The sequence below is a fragment of the Xiphophorus couchianus genome, chromosome 13 (genome assembly GCF_001444195.1).
Source record: "Xiphophorus couchianus chromosome 13, X_couchianus-1.0, whole genome shotgun sequence".
Taxonomy (NCBI): Eukaryota; Metazoa; Chordata; class Actinopteri; order Cyprinodontiformes; family Poeciliidae; genus Xiphophorus; species Xiphophorus couchianus.
The window spans coordinates 18,944,774-18,962,923 of record NC_040240.1 but is presented as its reverse complement, the minus strand read 5'-3'; the positions used below and the strand labels follow the sequence as shown (position 1 = coordinate 18,962,923).

The 18,150-nt window shown below is 33.5% G+C and overlaps 2 protein-coding genes across 5 annotated transcripts in view; both read left to right on the top strand.

Annotated features, from left to right (window-relative positions):
* Positions 1-18,150, top strand: part of LOC114155762 (gastrula zinc finger protein XlCGF8.2DB-like) — a 723,567-nt gene that overhangs the window by 555,539 nt on the left and 149,878 nt on the right. The window lies entirely within an intron of this gene.
* On the top strand, positions 2,396-17,039 carry stm (starmaker). Of its 4 annotated transcripts, none has more exons than XM_028035901.1 (28): positions 2,396-2,453; positions 3,354-3,412; positions 4,283-4,300; positions 4,513-4,545; positions 4,634-4,669; positions 4,849-4,875; positions 4,978-5,019; positions 5,790-5,822; positions 6,230-6,274; positions 6,482-6,514; positions 6,603-6,644; positions 6,742-6,792; positions 8,348-8,368; positions 8,596-8,622; positions 8,702-8,743; positions 8,938-8,979; positions 9,400-9,435; positions 9,562-9,597; positions 9,679-9,726; positions 9,819-9,863; positions 10,732-10,758; positions 11,403-11,444; positions 11,867-11,887; positions 12,720-12,754; positions 13,651-14,044; positions 14,980-15,024; positions 15,176-15,225; positions 16,631-17,039. In XM_028035901.1, exons 1-27 carry the CDS (start codon positions 2,443-2,445, stop codon positions 15,199-15,201), a joined length of 1,317 nt encoding a protein of 438 aa, XP_027891702.1. In that variant the 5' UTR covers positions 2,396-2,442; the 3' UTR covers positions 15,202-15,225; positions 16,631-17,039. The 4 variants fall into 4 exon arrangements, with proteins under 4 accessions (XP_027891702.1, XP_027891701.1, XP_027891704.1 ...); XM_028035900.1 differs by having other exon boundaries at positions 12,720-12,761; positions 13,652-14,044; XM_028035903.1 differs by lacking the exon at positions 10,732-10,758.

Here is an 18,150-nt window from a genome sequence, read left to right as displayed (position 1 = left end):
TTCCAGTAATCAATGCGACTGATTGAGAAAGAGGGGTGGCACAGTTACTGGATGCTAGGTGGCCTGGTCTGAATCTCATAAAATGTTGATGTAAGTCGAGTCAGAGAACCTGATGTACTTGAATTCTCACGCTTGCCCATCCCTACGGCTTACACACAATAGCTGAAGAGAGAAAATATTCAATAAGCAGCTTTTGTGCTGATGAAAATACCCAGCTGATGAATGGATGAACTGGTTTGAGATGATGGACAGACAGCAGCTTGAATAATCGCTTGTTGAATAAAGGAATGCAAAATACTGACTGAATGCACAACATCAAATTACAAAATTTATGTTTCCATTAAGCAAATAAATTTTCAAAATGTCAAATTGAGCAAATATATGATCAATAGAAATACAGCTATAGACGGGATTAAAGGAAATACTGAGGAATTATATCATAACTAAGTTACATGGACAGTTATTTATTGGATGATGCTGTTGATGTAACAGTGGTGGGTGTAAAAATACTTTTATACTTCTACCAACTCCTGCAAACATGTAAATATACTTTACTACTGTTCCTTTGCTTTTTTTTGTATATACCCTTTATTCTTTCATTAAACTGCATTTTATAAAACCAAACTCAGACGTATTTCATTAGGCCCACTGTTAAGGACCACAACCGTCTGTAAACAGGTAAAATACACAAATACCTCAAATCGCCTCTCAAACACTTACTGTATTTCTGCCTATTATAACAGTTTAAACACAAAATATACCGTAATATGCATTAATACATGCAGTGTAAAAAGTTTTAGTCTTCTTCATTTCTTCTCTTTAGGGCTCAGCCAATCAGGGACAAGGAAAATGAAAGACGCTCCTCTTTGCTAATAAAGCAGTATTTCAGGTTCTCAGAATAGGTGAGTTTTCTGTGAATAATTAGGAGTCACGTTTCACAGAAAAACCCTCGCATTCTGAAACATGCACAGGCTTCACCGTATAGATCCATCCTTCCTTGCATCATTACTTCACACTGAAGGACGTAGGATAACAGTCAGACTATACTTTTTGGCACAGGCTATTTAAATATTATAACTGACCATAACCTTTTCTTTATAAACGCTGTACGTGAATCTATAGATGTTTTTTTTTTTTTCTAGCAGAATAATTCACCATGCAACAAAGCTTGAATAACCTAAAATAGTTTCTTAAACATAAGTTAATTTTTCTTTTGCCTCCACAGTCACTGAAGCTGAATGAGCAGGACATTCACATCAATCGATCAAGTTTATTTTTATAATACATTTACATCCTGAAAACATAAAAAGACCATGAAAACAGTCAACAGCTGTTTCCAGTAATCAATGCGACTAAAGATAAACACATGGATGAGTTTCTCTAGATTTGGCTGGGATTTTAACAATGAAAATGTTTAGAAGCCCGACTTTGTAACTGTCTTTATGTGACTCTGAAGGTTCAGGTCAGAGTCCATCACTACACCCAGATTTCAGGCATGGTATTACAAGACGAAAGTCAAAAAAATACATTATTCTTATATTATTTCAACTTTATTCTCTATTTTTTTTTTGCTTGTTTGTATGGTCTCAACACTTCATCATAATCACCAGCCATTTCATTAGGCGCACCAGTTTTCATCAGTTTCAACTTGATGTCTTCAGGATTCAGTTGGAAAAAGTTTGGTAAAGTTCAAGCCGAGGATCAAATTGAGGAAGAGGTGTGGTGTTGTTGCTGGGTGCCAGTTTATTTTTGTAATACATTTACATCCTATAAACATAAGAAGATTATGAAAACAGTCAAAACATGTGAAAACTAATATTCAGGACTGAACAATCAGGAACATTCCCAAAGGTGAAATTATCTATGAGCAAAGATATGAAGGAATGAGAGTGGGTTGACTAAGGTCATTGTTTTTTCAGGCTGTTTGTTCGGAGACAAAAACAAAACGCTCCAACCTTGGAAAACCTCTGAGTGCGTCAGGAGATAACGATAATATTGAACTTATTAGATTCAACTTAGTGCTTCTAATGTCGACATGACCAGTTTTGGAAAAGCTCCAGTCATATTTAACATCAGTTATCAATTTCAAAGCTATCAAGTTTATCTGTTTACAACAGACAACCAAAACTAAAAACAAATTCAGTTTGAAAATGTTAGAAATGACTAATATTCCCTCAACTCCAAATTTCTTTTCTTTTAAGTGATGAGATTGAAAGTTTAGTGTAAAATGATCAAACTGAATCTTTGTACTATTCAAAGTGGATTAAAAAGAAAACACTCAGGTGATCAGAAGGAAGGAAGGAGGGACAAGTTGGAGGAGGAAGAGGAGGAGGAGGAGGAGGTGAGTCAGAGTATAAAACGCTGCTGCGCTGCTTCAGCTGACTTCAGACATTCACTGAAGCTTCGTTGTCCGAGTTTTAGTTCCTGCTTGAAAATAGCAACATGTTCAAACGGTGAGTAAACGCCTCATGTTTTCTTTTTTTTGTTGTTTTTCCTGCTGTCCGCCTGTTTTTACTGCCAGATCGTATGTCAGGTTTATAACAAACAACCAAAGAATTTAAATCATTTTTACGTCACTGCTTTACCACCTGCTTGTTTATGAAAGCTAAAGTTTACACTTCATAACCGTTTAAGTTGTCACTTTAAATCTTGATTTATTTTAATGGTTTTTGATCATATTTGTTTGAAATCCACTTCACTGATGCTGAGTTTAGAAAACAAACTATATAAAAGTTGCTCCTGTCTATCTTTTTAATCAAACTAACCCTTAAAAAATGTGTTTGTGTTTTTTATTTACCTGTTTTACTTTATTGTTGAGCTTCTTGGTTTAAATTAACTCCGTTAAAGTAACTTCAGTGCTCCTGAGTGAAGCCCTCATCATCAGATTGCCATCATGAAGCTAAAAGCATCTCTTTGAACGTCTGCGCTGGTTTTCTATTGCAGCTCGTAGTTCTCTATACGTTGGAAAAGAAGAGACGCTTTGTGAGGTTTTTTCCCCCCGTTCTGTAGAGAAACACAAAGAAAGTCATTTAACCCTTCAGGTTGGGAAGTGGTTTCCCCCAGCTGCCACTGAACACACCTGAGACTCATCAGCAGCCATTTTCCATCCATCTTCACTCAGATTACTCACAAATCTGATATTTTTGGTTGCTTTATCTCTTAAGAAGGTCTCTAAATGCTTCATAAAAATCCATATTTTAATTTTGATGGAGTCACAGACTGAAAATCTGTAGTTTTTTTTCTCTTGCTGTTCAACTTGATTGCAAAGGGAAGCAGCATTCAAACAAGCTGCAGTCAAATCAAACGGCTTTGCATTGGAGACGTGCTGAAATGTTTCTTTTTGTGTTTTTTAGATGTGTGGTTCTGCTGCTCTGCGCCCTCGCTGCCGTTTCCCTCGCAGCACCGCTCCAAAGTAAGCCGCCACATCATCAACGTCACCCAGTTCTGTTCTGTTCTGTGTTGATCCGGAAAATTACTGCAACTTCTGTGAAACGATCGACCACAATGCACGTTTACAAAACTCCAGAGTTATTTTCATAAATCTGAACATTCTTTCGCTTATTACAGTTTAATCCCTGATTTATTCTCCTTTCTGAGCCATTTTATAATTTATAAGTTTAAGTTGTCGCTGCTCTACAGTTAGAACATAAAACAGCAGCAGATTAATTATTCTGGATTATTTAAACTAAAGCTTTTCCCTCCACACTTGGACCAACCGGTAAAATCTTGTAGCAGAAAAAAAAAGTATAAAAGAGCAATCCAGTCTTTAAAGTCAGCCCTTTATTTGTCTTAAAAATGTATTCAGAATCCATACATTTACATTTATGATGGTTTAAAAGGGACAGGCTTCTGTTTTCTTTCCATGCTTTTAATAATTAAACTGGCATGTGCACTTCTCTTTCCCATTTTGAAGAGTGGCTAACAGAAAAGAGCTTGTGTTCACATTATATTTTAACTTCAGAGAAACAGAAAGTCTTGAATAAATATTTAAAAGTCCATACTTGATCAATTTATCAAAGTAAATAATAAATTACAAACTGCTTCAGTTGTATTTATTTTAAATAAATTTGAGATGTTGGATATTTTAGTTTAGAAAACTTGTTCCCACTAAATAAATGCACTGATATTGACATTTGGGTATTTTTAAGAATTTTATTGTGATCTTCTATTGCTGCAAGAGAGGAGTTATTTATTTAAAGGCCTTTGCCTTGAAGTGTGGCATTTTTACAACATGGTTTTGATCAAGAAGTTTCACTAATCTTTATTTTTCTTTGTTTTACAGCAAGTGCTCCAGAAGATGGTAAATATCAATGTTTACAACTTTGATATATTGCTGTATTATTTTTTTTTAAAGTCCAACCTTTGGGAAGCCATTGACATCTTCAGAGAAGAGAACATTTCCTGTTTCTAGCAGCTGCTGCCCCCTTCAGGCTGCGGCGGTCACTTCAGTTCTGAACTTCATCAGATTTCTCTTATAGCTACTTTTTATTTCTTTTTTCCTTTTTGTTACAGAGAGACTCGCAGCTCTGGTGAAACACCTGAATGGTAACAGCTAAATAATCTGTCAACAGTAATCCTGAAACCGCTGAAGGGTTTTTAATAATGTTTTTTTGTTTGTTTGTTTTATTTTTAGAGGAAGCTACAGATAAACCTATGACCTCACAGCCAGGTAACAAAGACACTGACAGCTCCTACTTTATTCAAATATAGAGAACAAAGACACACCTTGGACACACTGCACACATTTTTGTTTGCTTTGTTTGATTGTGTTGTAACCTGAGAGACAAATTATATAACTCATAATTACTGCACTAAATAATATTTATTTGTATCTTTTAACTCATTCAGACTCTGATGAGACAACTGAGATCCCAGGTCAGCATCAGAGTAAAACTCTGAGGCATCAGGATATATTTATATGTTACTATATTGATGAGTTATAAGGTTTAATAACCAATAATCCGTTTTGTCTTCTAGTCGACTCAGATGAAGCTGACTCAGATGCTTCCATGACTGAAGGTAATATAAACATTTTATATGTCAATTTGTTGTTTTTAATCTTTTTCTAGTTGTGTAATTGCTTAAAAATAAAGGAAATCAATGTACTTTAATATGGAGGTGAAAGCAGTCTTCAGTTTTCCAATTTTACATTTCCTGTCTTTTATTTTAATGAAACATAACATAATATTTAAACTTGGCATGAAATGGAGATAAGAAAGTTTCACTATCAGACAGCCATAAAAGGAATATGCAAAACAGAAATGTAAAACAGATATCCAACCAGAATCTGCTAAAACAATAATTCATAAGTATGAATATGTAATATTAACTGTAATGTTTACTCATAGTTATTTACATTTTAAGAACTAGATTTAATATCCAGAATTTGGATTAGAACTCAGATTATTTGCAGATATAACTTTTTTGTTTTGTATATTTTACAAGCAGTAAAAGATTTCAACAAAGCCAAAAGTACAAAGTAATGAAAATTATAAAACAAACCTAATTACACAGTAAGCATGTTTAATCTCTTGTAGAGAGTTTTTTTTGGTCACCACTGGACATTGTGACTTTAAAAGTAGTAATGCCTTTAAAAAATGTGAGGTGGCGCTATACTTATATCAGCCAACTTTTTCTTTTTAACACATCACATTCCTCCATATTTTTACACAAGTATTTAGCCATTGTTATAGTTACTCTTATAAATAGTTTCCATGTTCAGAGGCCTGATACAATTGTAAAGATTTATATTATTTCTGATGTTTTTCTTCTTGTTTGTCTCTGAAAAGCTCCAGAATCTGCTGAAGCCTCTGAGATTTCAGGTCAGTGTTTTTCTTTAAGTGTAAAGGAAATGTTTTTGTTTTAGTTAATAGAAGAAGAATGTTTATTATCATATCTTTGTTTTTCTATTTTAATACAATATGATGTGGCATACTTGGTAGCACTGTTGCCTCGCAGCAAGAAGGAATCCCAAGACCTTCCTGGAGTTCGCATAGAGTTAGCATGGAGTTAGCATAGAGTTAGCATAGAATTAGCATAGAGTTAGCATGGAGTTAGCATAGAGTTAGCATAGAATTAGCATAGAGTTAGCATGGAGTTAGCATAGAGTTAGCATAGAATTAGCATAGAGTTAGCATGGAGTTAGCATAGAATTAGCATGGAGTTAGCATGTTGTCTCCTTGTGCATATGTGGATAAATTACAAAATGTTTTAATATTTTGTCTTCCAGTGGAGAAAGAAGAAAGTGATGCAGATTCTTCTGTGGCTGAAAGTGGTAATCCATTTAATCCATGTCTTTATCAGACATTGTTCCTTTTTCTGCTTTGTGTGTCTTATTTTATAGATGTAAGTCTGGTACAAATTTTGCCTTAAAGGCAAATAAAACTAAAAAAAGCATTGATCATCTTTCCAGTTCAGAAATATTTCACCTAATAGCATTATCAGTGAAATCTGACATGATGTGACTCATTATTAATTGTAGATGAAAGCAAAGACACTTCTGAGAAAACTAAAGGTAATATTTATTTCACCTGTTTGAATCTGTAGCTGTGTGTTTCCCTGAAACCTCACCTGTCCATGTTTGGACCTGATTCATTTTTCAGATTCTGCTGAATCAGATGAGAAAAGAGATTCACCTTTTCAGCGTGAGTCTTCAGTTCATCACCAATTCTTACACTTTTTGGGTTTTTTTATTACAAAACTGCTTAGAGGCTTAAACTCTTTATTTTCCGTGTTTATCAGCCAGTTCAGTGGAGACTGGTGGGACATCTTTCACGATGAACAGTTCTGAAGGTGAGGCTGAAGACAAAACAACAGCAAATACGTAAAACAGAGAATCGTCACATTCAGCCATTTTCATGTTTAATTAACTCCTCTGGATGTGTTCAAAGATCCCTAAAAATTTTGTAATTGTGTAACATTTCATGCAAAACGTTTTTAACATACTTCCAACCAGGGCCGGATTCATAAGGATTTGGGCCCCTGGGCTGGAGACAGTTTTGGTGCCCAATCCATTACAGAAACAACAAAGTAAAAGTCACAGTCTAGCACATCAATGTCCGTGTCAACTTTATCTACAAAACACTTCACAACAAAAACTCCAGTTGCTCCAAAAGCAAAAATAAATGTTGGGTAGTTAATAAGAAAAAACAAAAAAACAATTAAAAATAAAATAAAGTAATAATTCAAAAGCCAAAGGTTTGTCTTTAAATGCATCTTAAAAGTCTGGAGAACATCTGAGAGCATCTGGTTGTTTGACCTCAGTGTTTGACGTTTTAGAAGATGCTTTAAACATAATGGGGCAAAACAACTAAGACCCTTAAAAACCAGTTCAATTTTTAAATGTATCTTGTAACAAACCAAAAAGCCACTGGAGTGAATTTCTACAACTCAGCTCTGGAAAACAAAATGCTCTGAGAAGAGTTTTACTGAATCTGCTGATGCAGATCGAGGTAAAAAGGCGTAGTTAAAGTAACTTCTATCATTTATTGAGAAACAGGGAATTGTCAATTACAGTAATGAAGGTAGGCCTTAATATTTATATTTATATTCTAATAACTACTAGTGCACTGGCAAACCAATGTTACTGTAAGCTAGAGAATAGATTTCTATCTGTAGCATCAACTTGATTTATGTTATTTTCTGATTTTACTCAACAATATTCACACTTTTTCAAATGAACAGCAAATGAGATTTACACACCGATAAATTACTAGTGGAGAAAATGTCATCAAGAATCCACAATGTCCTGTAAGTTTCAAGTAATTTTGTGCTTACTGTATTATAATTTCATTTATTAAATTATTTTAATGTTATTTTTTTATCATTTTAATGTGTCAATTATGGTTCTATTAAAATTAATTCAGTCTTAGAAGCTAAACTTTTGATATAAAACTGTTATTTTTCAAATCATTGAATATATCGACAAAAATGTAACATATTTTTTGTAATATAAGGGAACATTTTAAGAGTTGTTCAAGATTGGATTTCTTCAGTCCCATGTGTTGTTATAAAAAATAAAAAAATAAAAAATCAATAAATAAACTAATATTTTACTAAATAGTTGAAAATTTAAAGGAGAATTTTTAGAAATTGGAAGGCCGACCAACTCCTAAATATATATTTACATAAAGTGTATATTTTATTTTTTAAGTGTATAAATTACTTGAAACCTTCCCAAATTGTAATTAGTTAACATTACAGGTGACCTACTTTACTCTTGTTTTGGACTTTTATATAAAATAATTTTTATATAGTTAAATCAATCCATCAACTATTAATATCAGTATTACTGCCTTTGGCTTCAACATCAAGAAAATGTAATAAAATTTGTGTTTTGATTTCACAGATGACGACACGTCCAGTAAAAGTGAGTATTTATTGATTTTATTCAACAGAGTCATGATGATATAAAAACAAAGACATAACAGCAAATACAGAATGTATAAGATTATAAGTTCTCTATACCTAAATAGAGAACTTATAATCATATAATCCAATAATATAATCTTCATGTTCCTGTATTTACCTGTGTGCAAAGTCTTTGATAAAATATCTTTATTATAAGTTTAATTCTGTTCTCTGTTTGTGTTTTAGGTGTTTTAGAATCATCTGAGGAACCACGTCAGTTCAATGTTCATATATTTTATTACTTAATGCTGTTAAAATCCACCAAGTTAAATGTTTTATTTTCCTCTTTTAGCTGCTTCAGATGAGGACGGTGAACTGAAGGAAGACTCTGAGGGTACGAATGTAAAGATTTATATATTTATGTCTTCAACTGTGCTTCAGTTGCTGTTCAGAGATAAGTGGTTTATTAATGAAAACAAAATACAAAATAAAAAAGGAAATTATTTGAACATTTTGAGTATTTCTACTTCAAATTGTTTTATCTAGTCTTTACTGTTTGTTTGTTTGTTTTACTTTTTATTTTTCAAGTTGTTGGTGATAACCCTGATATTTCTGAGGAGAAATCTGAAGGTGAGATTTATTTAATTTAAACAGTTTTATGTGGACCTGTCACAATAAAAGTTTTTGATAGATGATAAGAAATTATTGCGATAAACGATAATATTGTCGTTTTGAGACCATTTTCAAGTAGTATAACGATAATGGCATAATTCAAAATTGTCTAAACTTTGAATTTCAATGAACATTTAACACTGGAGCTGGAAGACATTTTAAATATTTAAAAAAAATAAACAAAAAAACAGAAACAACAAATAAAATTAATTATGAAGTCTCAGCAAATAAAACCGTCCTTCAAAAAAAGGAATTATTGAGTTTATTTTAATTTATAATATGACTATTTCATTGATTGCTTATTCAAACAGGCTAAGCTTTACATCGTCTTTATATTTTAATTACGGTATTTTGACTCTCCATGCTTTTATTTTGAAGGTGTTACCGATGAAGGCTCTGATGATGTGGCTGCAGGTCAGATTCACTTTTATTTCATTGAAGCCATTCGATATTTAAGATTAATGTTCTGATTATTATCACATCCGCAAACTTTATTTTTTCTGAAATGTAATTTTTAATAATTATTTTTTCTGTTTGAAGAGCTCGACAGCAACACGTCAGAGGAAAACTCAGAAAGTAAGATTACAATTAAAATTAATTCTTTGATACTGATTTATGTTGTATTTTTACTTATTTAATTTTTTTTTTTTCTTAAAGCTACTTCTGAACCCAAAAGTGGCGAAACATCAGAGGACGAATCTCAAAGTAAAGATTATAGTCGTAGTTACTTAATTCGTACTTCTTGTTGTTTTTAATATTGTTCTTTTGCAACTTAAATCTTGTTTTCCTTCTTTTAGCTGCTTCTGAAGACAAAGACAACAAGTCTGAGGAAAAACCTGAAGGTGAGATTTTTTAAAATTTAGATTAGTTTGTTTAGATTTATCAAGATGGGGATTTTCAACAGGAAGCTTTTTATATTTTTTAACTTCCCCATCCTGTACGTAGTGACAAGATAAATAGTGTTCCTTGTCCAACTTTGTCTATTGAAGACTGTTTGCTTGTTTATTTTATTCTTTTCATTTTGAAGAGTAGTTGGAAGATATATTTATTTCTGTTTATAAATATAAATACTTTCCACTCATAAGCAGAAAATCATGGATTAGTCATTTTAATTTCATAGAAACTGATCAACTTTAGAATTATTGGTGGTTAATTCATTGGGAAACTGATGCTTTTGTAATAAAATATGTTGAAATTAGAAACTTTTGGGGATAAAACTACTGTAATAAGAGATTTATTTTAAGTTTATAGGTTTTTTTTTTGTTTTTTTACCAGAGAGGGGCAATAAATCAGAGCTCTGAATAAATGTGTCCAAACCACTTAAACTGATTATATGTGGCTCAGCTTTAAGATGTTAGAAACATAGAACTCAAAACTAATGCAAGTTTTGCAAATTCAATTAATTAAAAAAATATTTATTGCAAAGGGAAATTAAATGTTGCTGTTCGCATATTAATTCACAATTTTTCAATGAGTTTTTGTAAAAAGTGATAGCTTCAGAAAGATTTCCTGTAGCAGTCCGTATTGCAGCACATTTGAAGAAGCCTCTGATGGAAGACACTTTTTCTAAGACAGTCAGAGTTGGCCTCACGTTTCTTGATTTTATGTAAGGTGTTTTATTTTCTGTAAAAATTGTCAACTAAACAACCAAGTAGTCAGAAATTAGGGTAAAAAACATAATTATTAACATATTTATATTTAATTCCACAGAAACTGGCAGCTTTGAAGAATTTGAAGGTAACAAAATTTTAGTCAATTAATAATTAAAAGTAAAATTATTTTATTTTCTTAATAATTTCCAACAAACTGAAATACGCAGCAGGAATGTTGCTGTGAAAACTTTTAAATCTAATCCATTTTTTAATTTCAATCTGGAGAGACTCACACAGAGAAGAAAATAGCAGTTAAAAAGATTTAATGGTACAATTTCTTTGGCGCTCGGACCCGGCAGAAGACCGTGAGCCGAGGATCGCCGTGAGCAGGCGGTCTGCTCGGCGAGCTCGGGATAGTCTTCCCCCCGGGACCGAAACTGGTGGTGGAGCGGAGCTCGGAGAGGAAGAGCACAAGGGATCCTGGAGGACGACCCTCATGGTGAAGGTGGAGAAGGGGAGGAGGTGGGTCGAAGCACGGCTGACGAGCAGGAAGACCCCAGGGTAGCTTGGACTTTTGAAGGTGTCTTTGGACGATGATTGGCTGGAGCGGCGTGAAGCTCCGGTCCGGATTGGCTGCGGTCGGGTGTAGTGATTAGATGATGTGGTGAAGCTGGTCGAGTCTCCCAGTTTGAATTTTCGCCAAGGCTCCATTTTTGGTCCACGATTTTTAGCTCCTCATGGTTAGAAAATGCAAACAGCTGCATTAAATTAATGTTTTTGTTCCTGCAGACGTAACCGATGATTCAGCTCCTGAAACTGATCCCACCTCTGGTAAATATTCATTATTCTGTTTAATAAAAAGCAGCCATAACTCCCATGTTTTCTTTAAATATTCTGCTCTATGTGCATATTTCTAGACTTTCTAAGTATATTGTGAATATAAAAGAAATGATAGCTTTTACTTCTACTATTATGATCTAACATAAACGTAAGATTAATCTAGATAAATAATCTGTGGTCTCATCCTTGTTCAACTCGTTTGTCTTCATAAATAGCCGGTCTGACGGTAAATCTTTTGTTTTCTCATTAAGTTGAGCTTTTCTTCCTCCTTTCTCCTTCTCTTGCATTCTAATCTGAAAGGATTAGAAGGAATCCTTCCAGATTAGAAGAGAGATGAGAGGCAGACAAAAGTTTAACAGGTTTTCCTGCAAAGTCAAGGATTTAATAACAAATAAATATGTATTTTTTTCCAGATGAAACGACTGATTCTAAAGGTAAGAGTGTGTGCTAATGTCAAATAAATTCCTCCACAGAGATGTTAAAACACAAGACAAGCTGGACGGTTTTCAACGTAATTTTAGTCGTTTCTCATTTGATGCCAATAATTTGACCATTTCTAAACAAACTGACAAGTTCCACAACAACAGGATGTAATCAGAAGATACTCAATAAATCAAATTATTTGCTACAAGCCAGGATTTAATCGCCAATGCAGTGATTAACCAATCAGATTCTTGTATCTATTTGCTTAGTTTAATTCCAGGTGGCGACTAATTAATATTATCATATTTCACAACTTTACCGTAGTAATTTCATAAAGCTGAAGAAAATAATCTTTCATCATTATTCACATTAACAGGATTAGATCTATTGGGAAAAAATTAAAAATCTGACTTTAACTCAAGTCTGAATTCTTAGATTAAAGTCAGAATTATTTTTATTATTTTATTTTTATTTATTTATTTACTTCAGTGATTCTTTCCCTCGGGTTTCGGACTGATCCACTCAAAAGTCATCAACTGGATAGAAATGTTTTTTTTCCAATTATTATCTAAAAACTTCTCTATTTCTAAAATTACTTCTACATTATATCATTTTCCATTCTAATCAAAATTATAAACCTATCATTTATTATTATTAGACATGACTTCTGTCATGTCTAATAATTTTATTTGTTTTTTAAAGTCCAGATCTATCTCATCAAGATTTTCTTATTCTTAATGCAAATTACAAATGTAAGCTGGAACATTTTAATCTTTTCCTACTTTTAAACGTTTAAACTGTAAGTGTTGCGTTAAATTTAATCCACCTGTTTTTTCTCTCCAGATGAGGATGAACTGAGTGACGACGCTGAAATGACTGACAGTGGTAAATATCCCATTTTATGAATTAACTGGATATTAATTAACTTAGATTTGCCTTAATTCAAGTGCACTAACTTAATAGTAACTTATCAGAGATATAGAAACTTGTTTTAAGAAACTTGTTTGATATTGATAAAAAAAACTTTTAAAAATAGTTCCACAGGCAGATTATTTCACTAAAACATGGAGAAATTGTTTTGTTATAAATAAATTCATCTGCCAATGGAACTAGTACTTTTTAAAATCGATATTAAGGGATTATTGACTTAAAACAAATTTCTATATCTTTCTGATAAGTTAAGTTAATATCTTATTTCAAGTGGAATAATATATTTGCGCTAGAAACTAGACTAAAAATAGTTGGTGAGTTTTGGTGTTTTTGCAGTGTAAATAGGTGATTTAATATTTTCCAGTTCCATTTTATAGAACAATTGAGCAACTACGTTAACTTCAGTTAGGATAAAAATACTGTAAATGTTAAACATAACTTAAAATAAATTTTGACACCTTAAAATTGGGCCTCTGTCTCTTTAAGAAGCACCTAATCTTTCTGACTTGGTGCCTTCAGGATGTCATCACAGCAAGGCCTCACTATTATCCAGTTTCCAGCCGTTCTTAGGAGTGTTGGACTGAGAAGTAGTTAGTATGATGAGCTCAGTATTTCCACCAGCTGTTTGCTAATTGCTGCTGCCGCTAGTTTGAAGGAGCTGAGGCAGAAACTCAGCTGAAATAACATTATAACATGATATAAAGCTCAAAACGTCTATTTAAATCCACTGATTTGGATAATTACCATGATTTTGTGTTTTATTCTATAAAGATATTTTAACATCTAAAGAAGCCAGATTGTTGAAAGCCTTAAATAACTACCGTTCGTTTATGCTAAATCCACAGACACTCCAGTTGACGACGACAAGAAGGAATCAGATGAAGTCACTGACAAAGATCTGGGCACTGACAGCTCAGCTCATGAAGATGAGGAGGAGGCTACAGATATCGCATCAAATGAGGAAGATCCACTGAATGACGACGGCGACGAGAAAGAGGCGACAGAGGAGGAGACGGATGGAGACGAGGGTGCGACCTCAGAAAGCGACGGCAAGGATGAAGATCAAACCGACAGCGAAGTTCTGAGCGATGAAGAAACTGATACGAACCAAACCGACAGCAAGGCGGAGAAAGACGAAGACGAGCCGGACAAGCTCGGCGAAGAAGAGACGCTTGCAGACGACTCACAGACTAAGGAGCCGGACGACCTGGCTCCAAACACGCCCGACTCCACCGAAGGTAAACGGCGATGGCTGACAGGTCAAAGTTCAGATTTCAGGACAGAGAACCTTCTCACGTCTTACAATCCTAAATTTTATCATAATTTTGAATAATTTTAGACGACAGAGCAACTCAAAGCTGCAGTAACTCTCAAAGAATTCTGTGATATTTATTTTTTCTTAATACTTTTGGTAAAGCATCCATCTGTAATAATCATATTTTAATGTTTATTTTTTAAAATATTCTGTGTAACTTCTAAAAGCAGTTTTCTTAAGTTTAATTAGTAAATAGTGCCCACTTGTGTGCGATTAAATTTCAAGTTTTAAGGCAGCTTAGAGAACTTTAGTGAACAAATAAAACCATGAAGCAACTTTCTAAACTTTAAGCATCTTTGATCAATCGATCATCTAAAACCTGAAAGAGAATAAAAAGATTTGAAGATGAACCTTCATCATTCCTCAAAATATTTTATTAATCTTATTCTTGTGACACATTAAAAATAACTGACAATAGATATTAACACGACTCATTTCCAGAATTCATCTTTTTATCATTTTAAATTAGTGAAAAAGTGTTATTGTTTTTATTATTGACTGTGACAGCTTAACAATAATATTAAATATATTTGCAAAACGTAAAACAAGGCAACGTTAAGGTGAACAGAACGGTAATATTCAAATTCACATAAACGCGGTTATATAAAAATATATACAAGATTAATCTGCTGGAGGAAATACACTGACTTCCAGATTTTCTTTAACAAACTTTACCATGATTTTAAAGTTAAATTTCAATGCGGCAGTTTGTAATAATTGTGTTATTTTTACTGGAAGAGAATGAATTAAAAAAATATATGTATTATAGACAAGCTTTCAAAATAAACCATTTAAAGGCAGAATTAATTAAAAGTTAAACAGTCCAAATGTGACATCTCAAGTTTTATCCCGTTGCAGCACAAACTTCTGACATGGACCTACTTGATGACTCCACTCCCGCAGGTAGATTTCCTTTGTTTTAGACTCAATATCTGACTTTGTACAGAAAATTTAATTCCTAGTTTGTTCTGAAATGCTGTAATATTATAAAGATAAACATTTTTATTTATATTTTTCATGCTAACCAAAGTAAACTTCTGTTTTTCTCTAATAGCTGGGAACCAGACGCCCAGTCTCTGAACCATGGAAGCTCTCTGATGCCAGGTATTACTGAGAATATAAAAATAAAAACATTTTTCATTTGTTTATGAAACGAGCTTGAATTTAAGAGGAAATAAAATGTCAGAAACGTACAAATATATTTTTTTCTTACATTATTTTTCAGTTGCAAAAAGAAACTTCAATGGATTTTAATCGATCAATCAAATTTTATTTGTATGGCACATTTCAGCAGCAAGGCATTTCAAAGTGCTTTACATCATTACAAACACAGAATCACAAAGCAACATAGAATCAATAATCAAAACAAAGCATTAAGTCAAGTTCCATCATTAAATTTGTAATTGATTACATTTCAAATGCAATTCTAAACAGGTGGGTTTTTAGTCGAGATTTAAAAGAAGTCAGTGTTTCAGCTGTTTTACAGTTTTCTGGAAGTTTGTTCCAAATTTGTGGTGCATAGATGCTGAAAGCTGCTTCTCCTCGTTTGGTTCTGGTTCTGGGGATGCAGAGCAGACCAGAACCAGAAGACCTGAGAGGTTCTGGAAGGTTGATACAATAAAAGCAGATCTTTAATGTATTGTGGTGCTGAGCCGTTCAGTGATTTATAAACTAACAACAGTATTTTAAAGTCTATTCTTTGAGCCACAGGGAGCCAGTGGAGGGACTTTAAAACTGGTGTTATGTGCTCTATCTTCCTGGTTTTAGTGAGAACGCGAGCAGCAGCATTCTGGATCAGCTGCAGCTGTTTAACGCTGTTGTAATAATCAATACGACTGAAGATGAGCATATGGATGAGTTTCTCTAGATCTGGCTGAGACATTAGTCCTTTAATCCTGGAAATGTTCTTCAGGTGATAGAAGGCCGACTTTGTAACTGTCTTTATGTGGCTCTGGAGGTTCAGGTCAGAGTCCATCACTACTCCCAGGTTTCGGGCCTGATCGCTGGTTTTCAGTTGTAATAACTGAAGCTGTGCATTGACTCTAGATCGTTCCTCTTTAGGTCCAAAAATAATAACTTCAGTTTTGTTTCTGTTCAGCCGGAGAAAGTTTTGGCACATCCACACATTTATCTGTTCTAAGCATCTGTTCAGTGATTGGATGGGGTCAAAGGTCACCTGGTGACATTGTAACGTAGAGCTGTGTGTCATCTGCATAGTTATGGTAGCTAATATTATTTCCTGTTATAACCTTGTAACCTAATCCTTAATGGATTTTTTTAGGCGAGGTATAAAGGAGTTTATTATCTGAACTTCAAGATTTATGAACAGGTTTGCAATATTTTATGTTGCTAAAATATGCTACAACATAACTTCTGCTTTACCACAGTTTGCTGCACAATCATTTAAAAACCGGCTTTAATTATTTTAAAAAAGAATTAAAAAGTTTCTAAAAAGCCGTCCTGCTAACATAATTGGGTAAATGAACGTTCTGATGTTGTTTCCTGACAGAACGGCGCTCCGGTGTCTCCATGGTGATTTACTGCTGCCATGACAACAACAAACTAACCTGCAACTAAACTCAACTGTCTCTTTGTTTTGTGTCTTTTTGATTTGAGGCTGCTTTTGTTTTTCATAAAGAGATATTAGAAAATATCTTCTTTCCACTCTTTCTCCTCCTTGTTCTTCTCTGGGGTCTCTTTTAATTTTAGCTCATTTTCTCGCCTGTCTGCAGAAATATTATCCCAGCTGCTGATCTTAGATCTACTCTGTGGGTCTGATTTCACACATTAATGTGTACATACAGTCCACTTTACCGTTTACTTTACAAACATTAATGATTATTTTTACAAGAAATTGATGAATGTCAAGTTCTTCACTGTACACAGAAATTGGCTAATAAAGTGTGAACTGTCAGAAACTGCCTGAAATTTTTTCCGAGAATAAAAAGCCTGTTTTTCTTAATCATTTTGTGAACATAACTTAATTTCAAGTAATTTGTCTTTGTTCACTTACTTATTTTATGTATCGATGATATTTAACAATATCAATTTTCAGAATAGAAATACCAAGACAGAGGAGAAGATCATTTCTGTTTTAATGTGTTTTGGGTTTATTTTCACTTGTTACTTTTGCATTGGATAACATGCAAAATGTGATTTAAAGAGCGTAGATTCTTCTGAGAGATGCAACACGGCATCACTTTCTGCATCCAAGTCGCCATTTTGATAGGCGGAAGCAGCTTTCATTGGATATTATTGGATTCAAAAAGGTGATAAAACAGTGAAAAGAAGCTTTTCAGTACATCCAGAGAAGGTGAGTAAACTTTACTGAGCATCGAGGGTCGGCTAATATCCGGAGAAAACCCAAATCATCTAATACGGCACTTTATTCATTCAAATGTCTAAAAATAACCAAAACTGTGACGCGTTCAGCCAGTCAGTAGTGTTTTGGACTGATTGCTGTAAAAATAAAAGAGGTACTTTGTTTTGATTTATGACAGATCCATTCTCACAAAGTACAAAATGTAACAACAATGTAGATTTTTAATTGCATATCAAGTCACTGCTGTACTTCTGTACATAAAATCACTGCTTATGTGGTTGTATTTATAATCTCATAATGTTAATAAACATTTGGTCATATTTTCTCAAATTTGAGCATTTATATATACAGTGGATGTAAAAAGTCTGCACACCCGTATTCAAAATGTCAGGGTTCTGTGATGTAAAAAAACAATGACAGCAAGACAAACATTTTCCCAACTTTTTCCACCTCTAATGTGACCTATAACCTGTACAATGCAATTGGAAAACAAACAGAAATATTTTAGGGAGGTGAAGTAAAAATAAACAACTGAGAAAATGTGGTTGCATAAGTGTAAGTGTGTGGGGATGTAGCTGTGTTCAGATTTAACTAATTACATTCCAACTCGTGTTAAATCGGAGTCAGCACACACCTATCACCAATTAAATGCCTCTGATAAAGTTCTGCTGTTCTAGTGGGCTTGTCCTGACATTTTTGTAGCCACA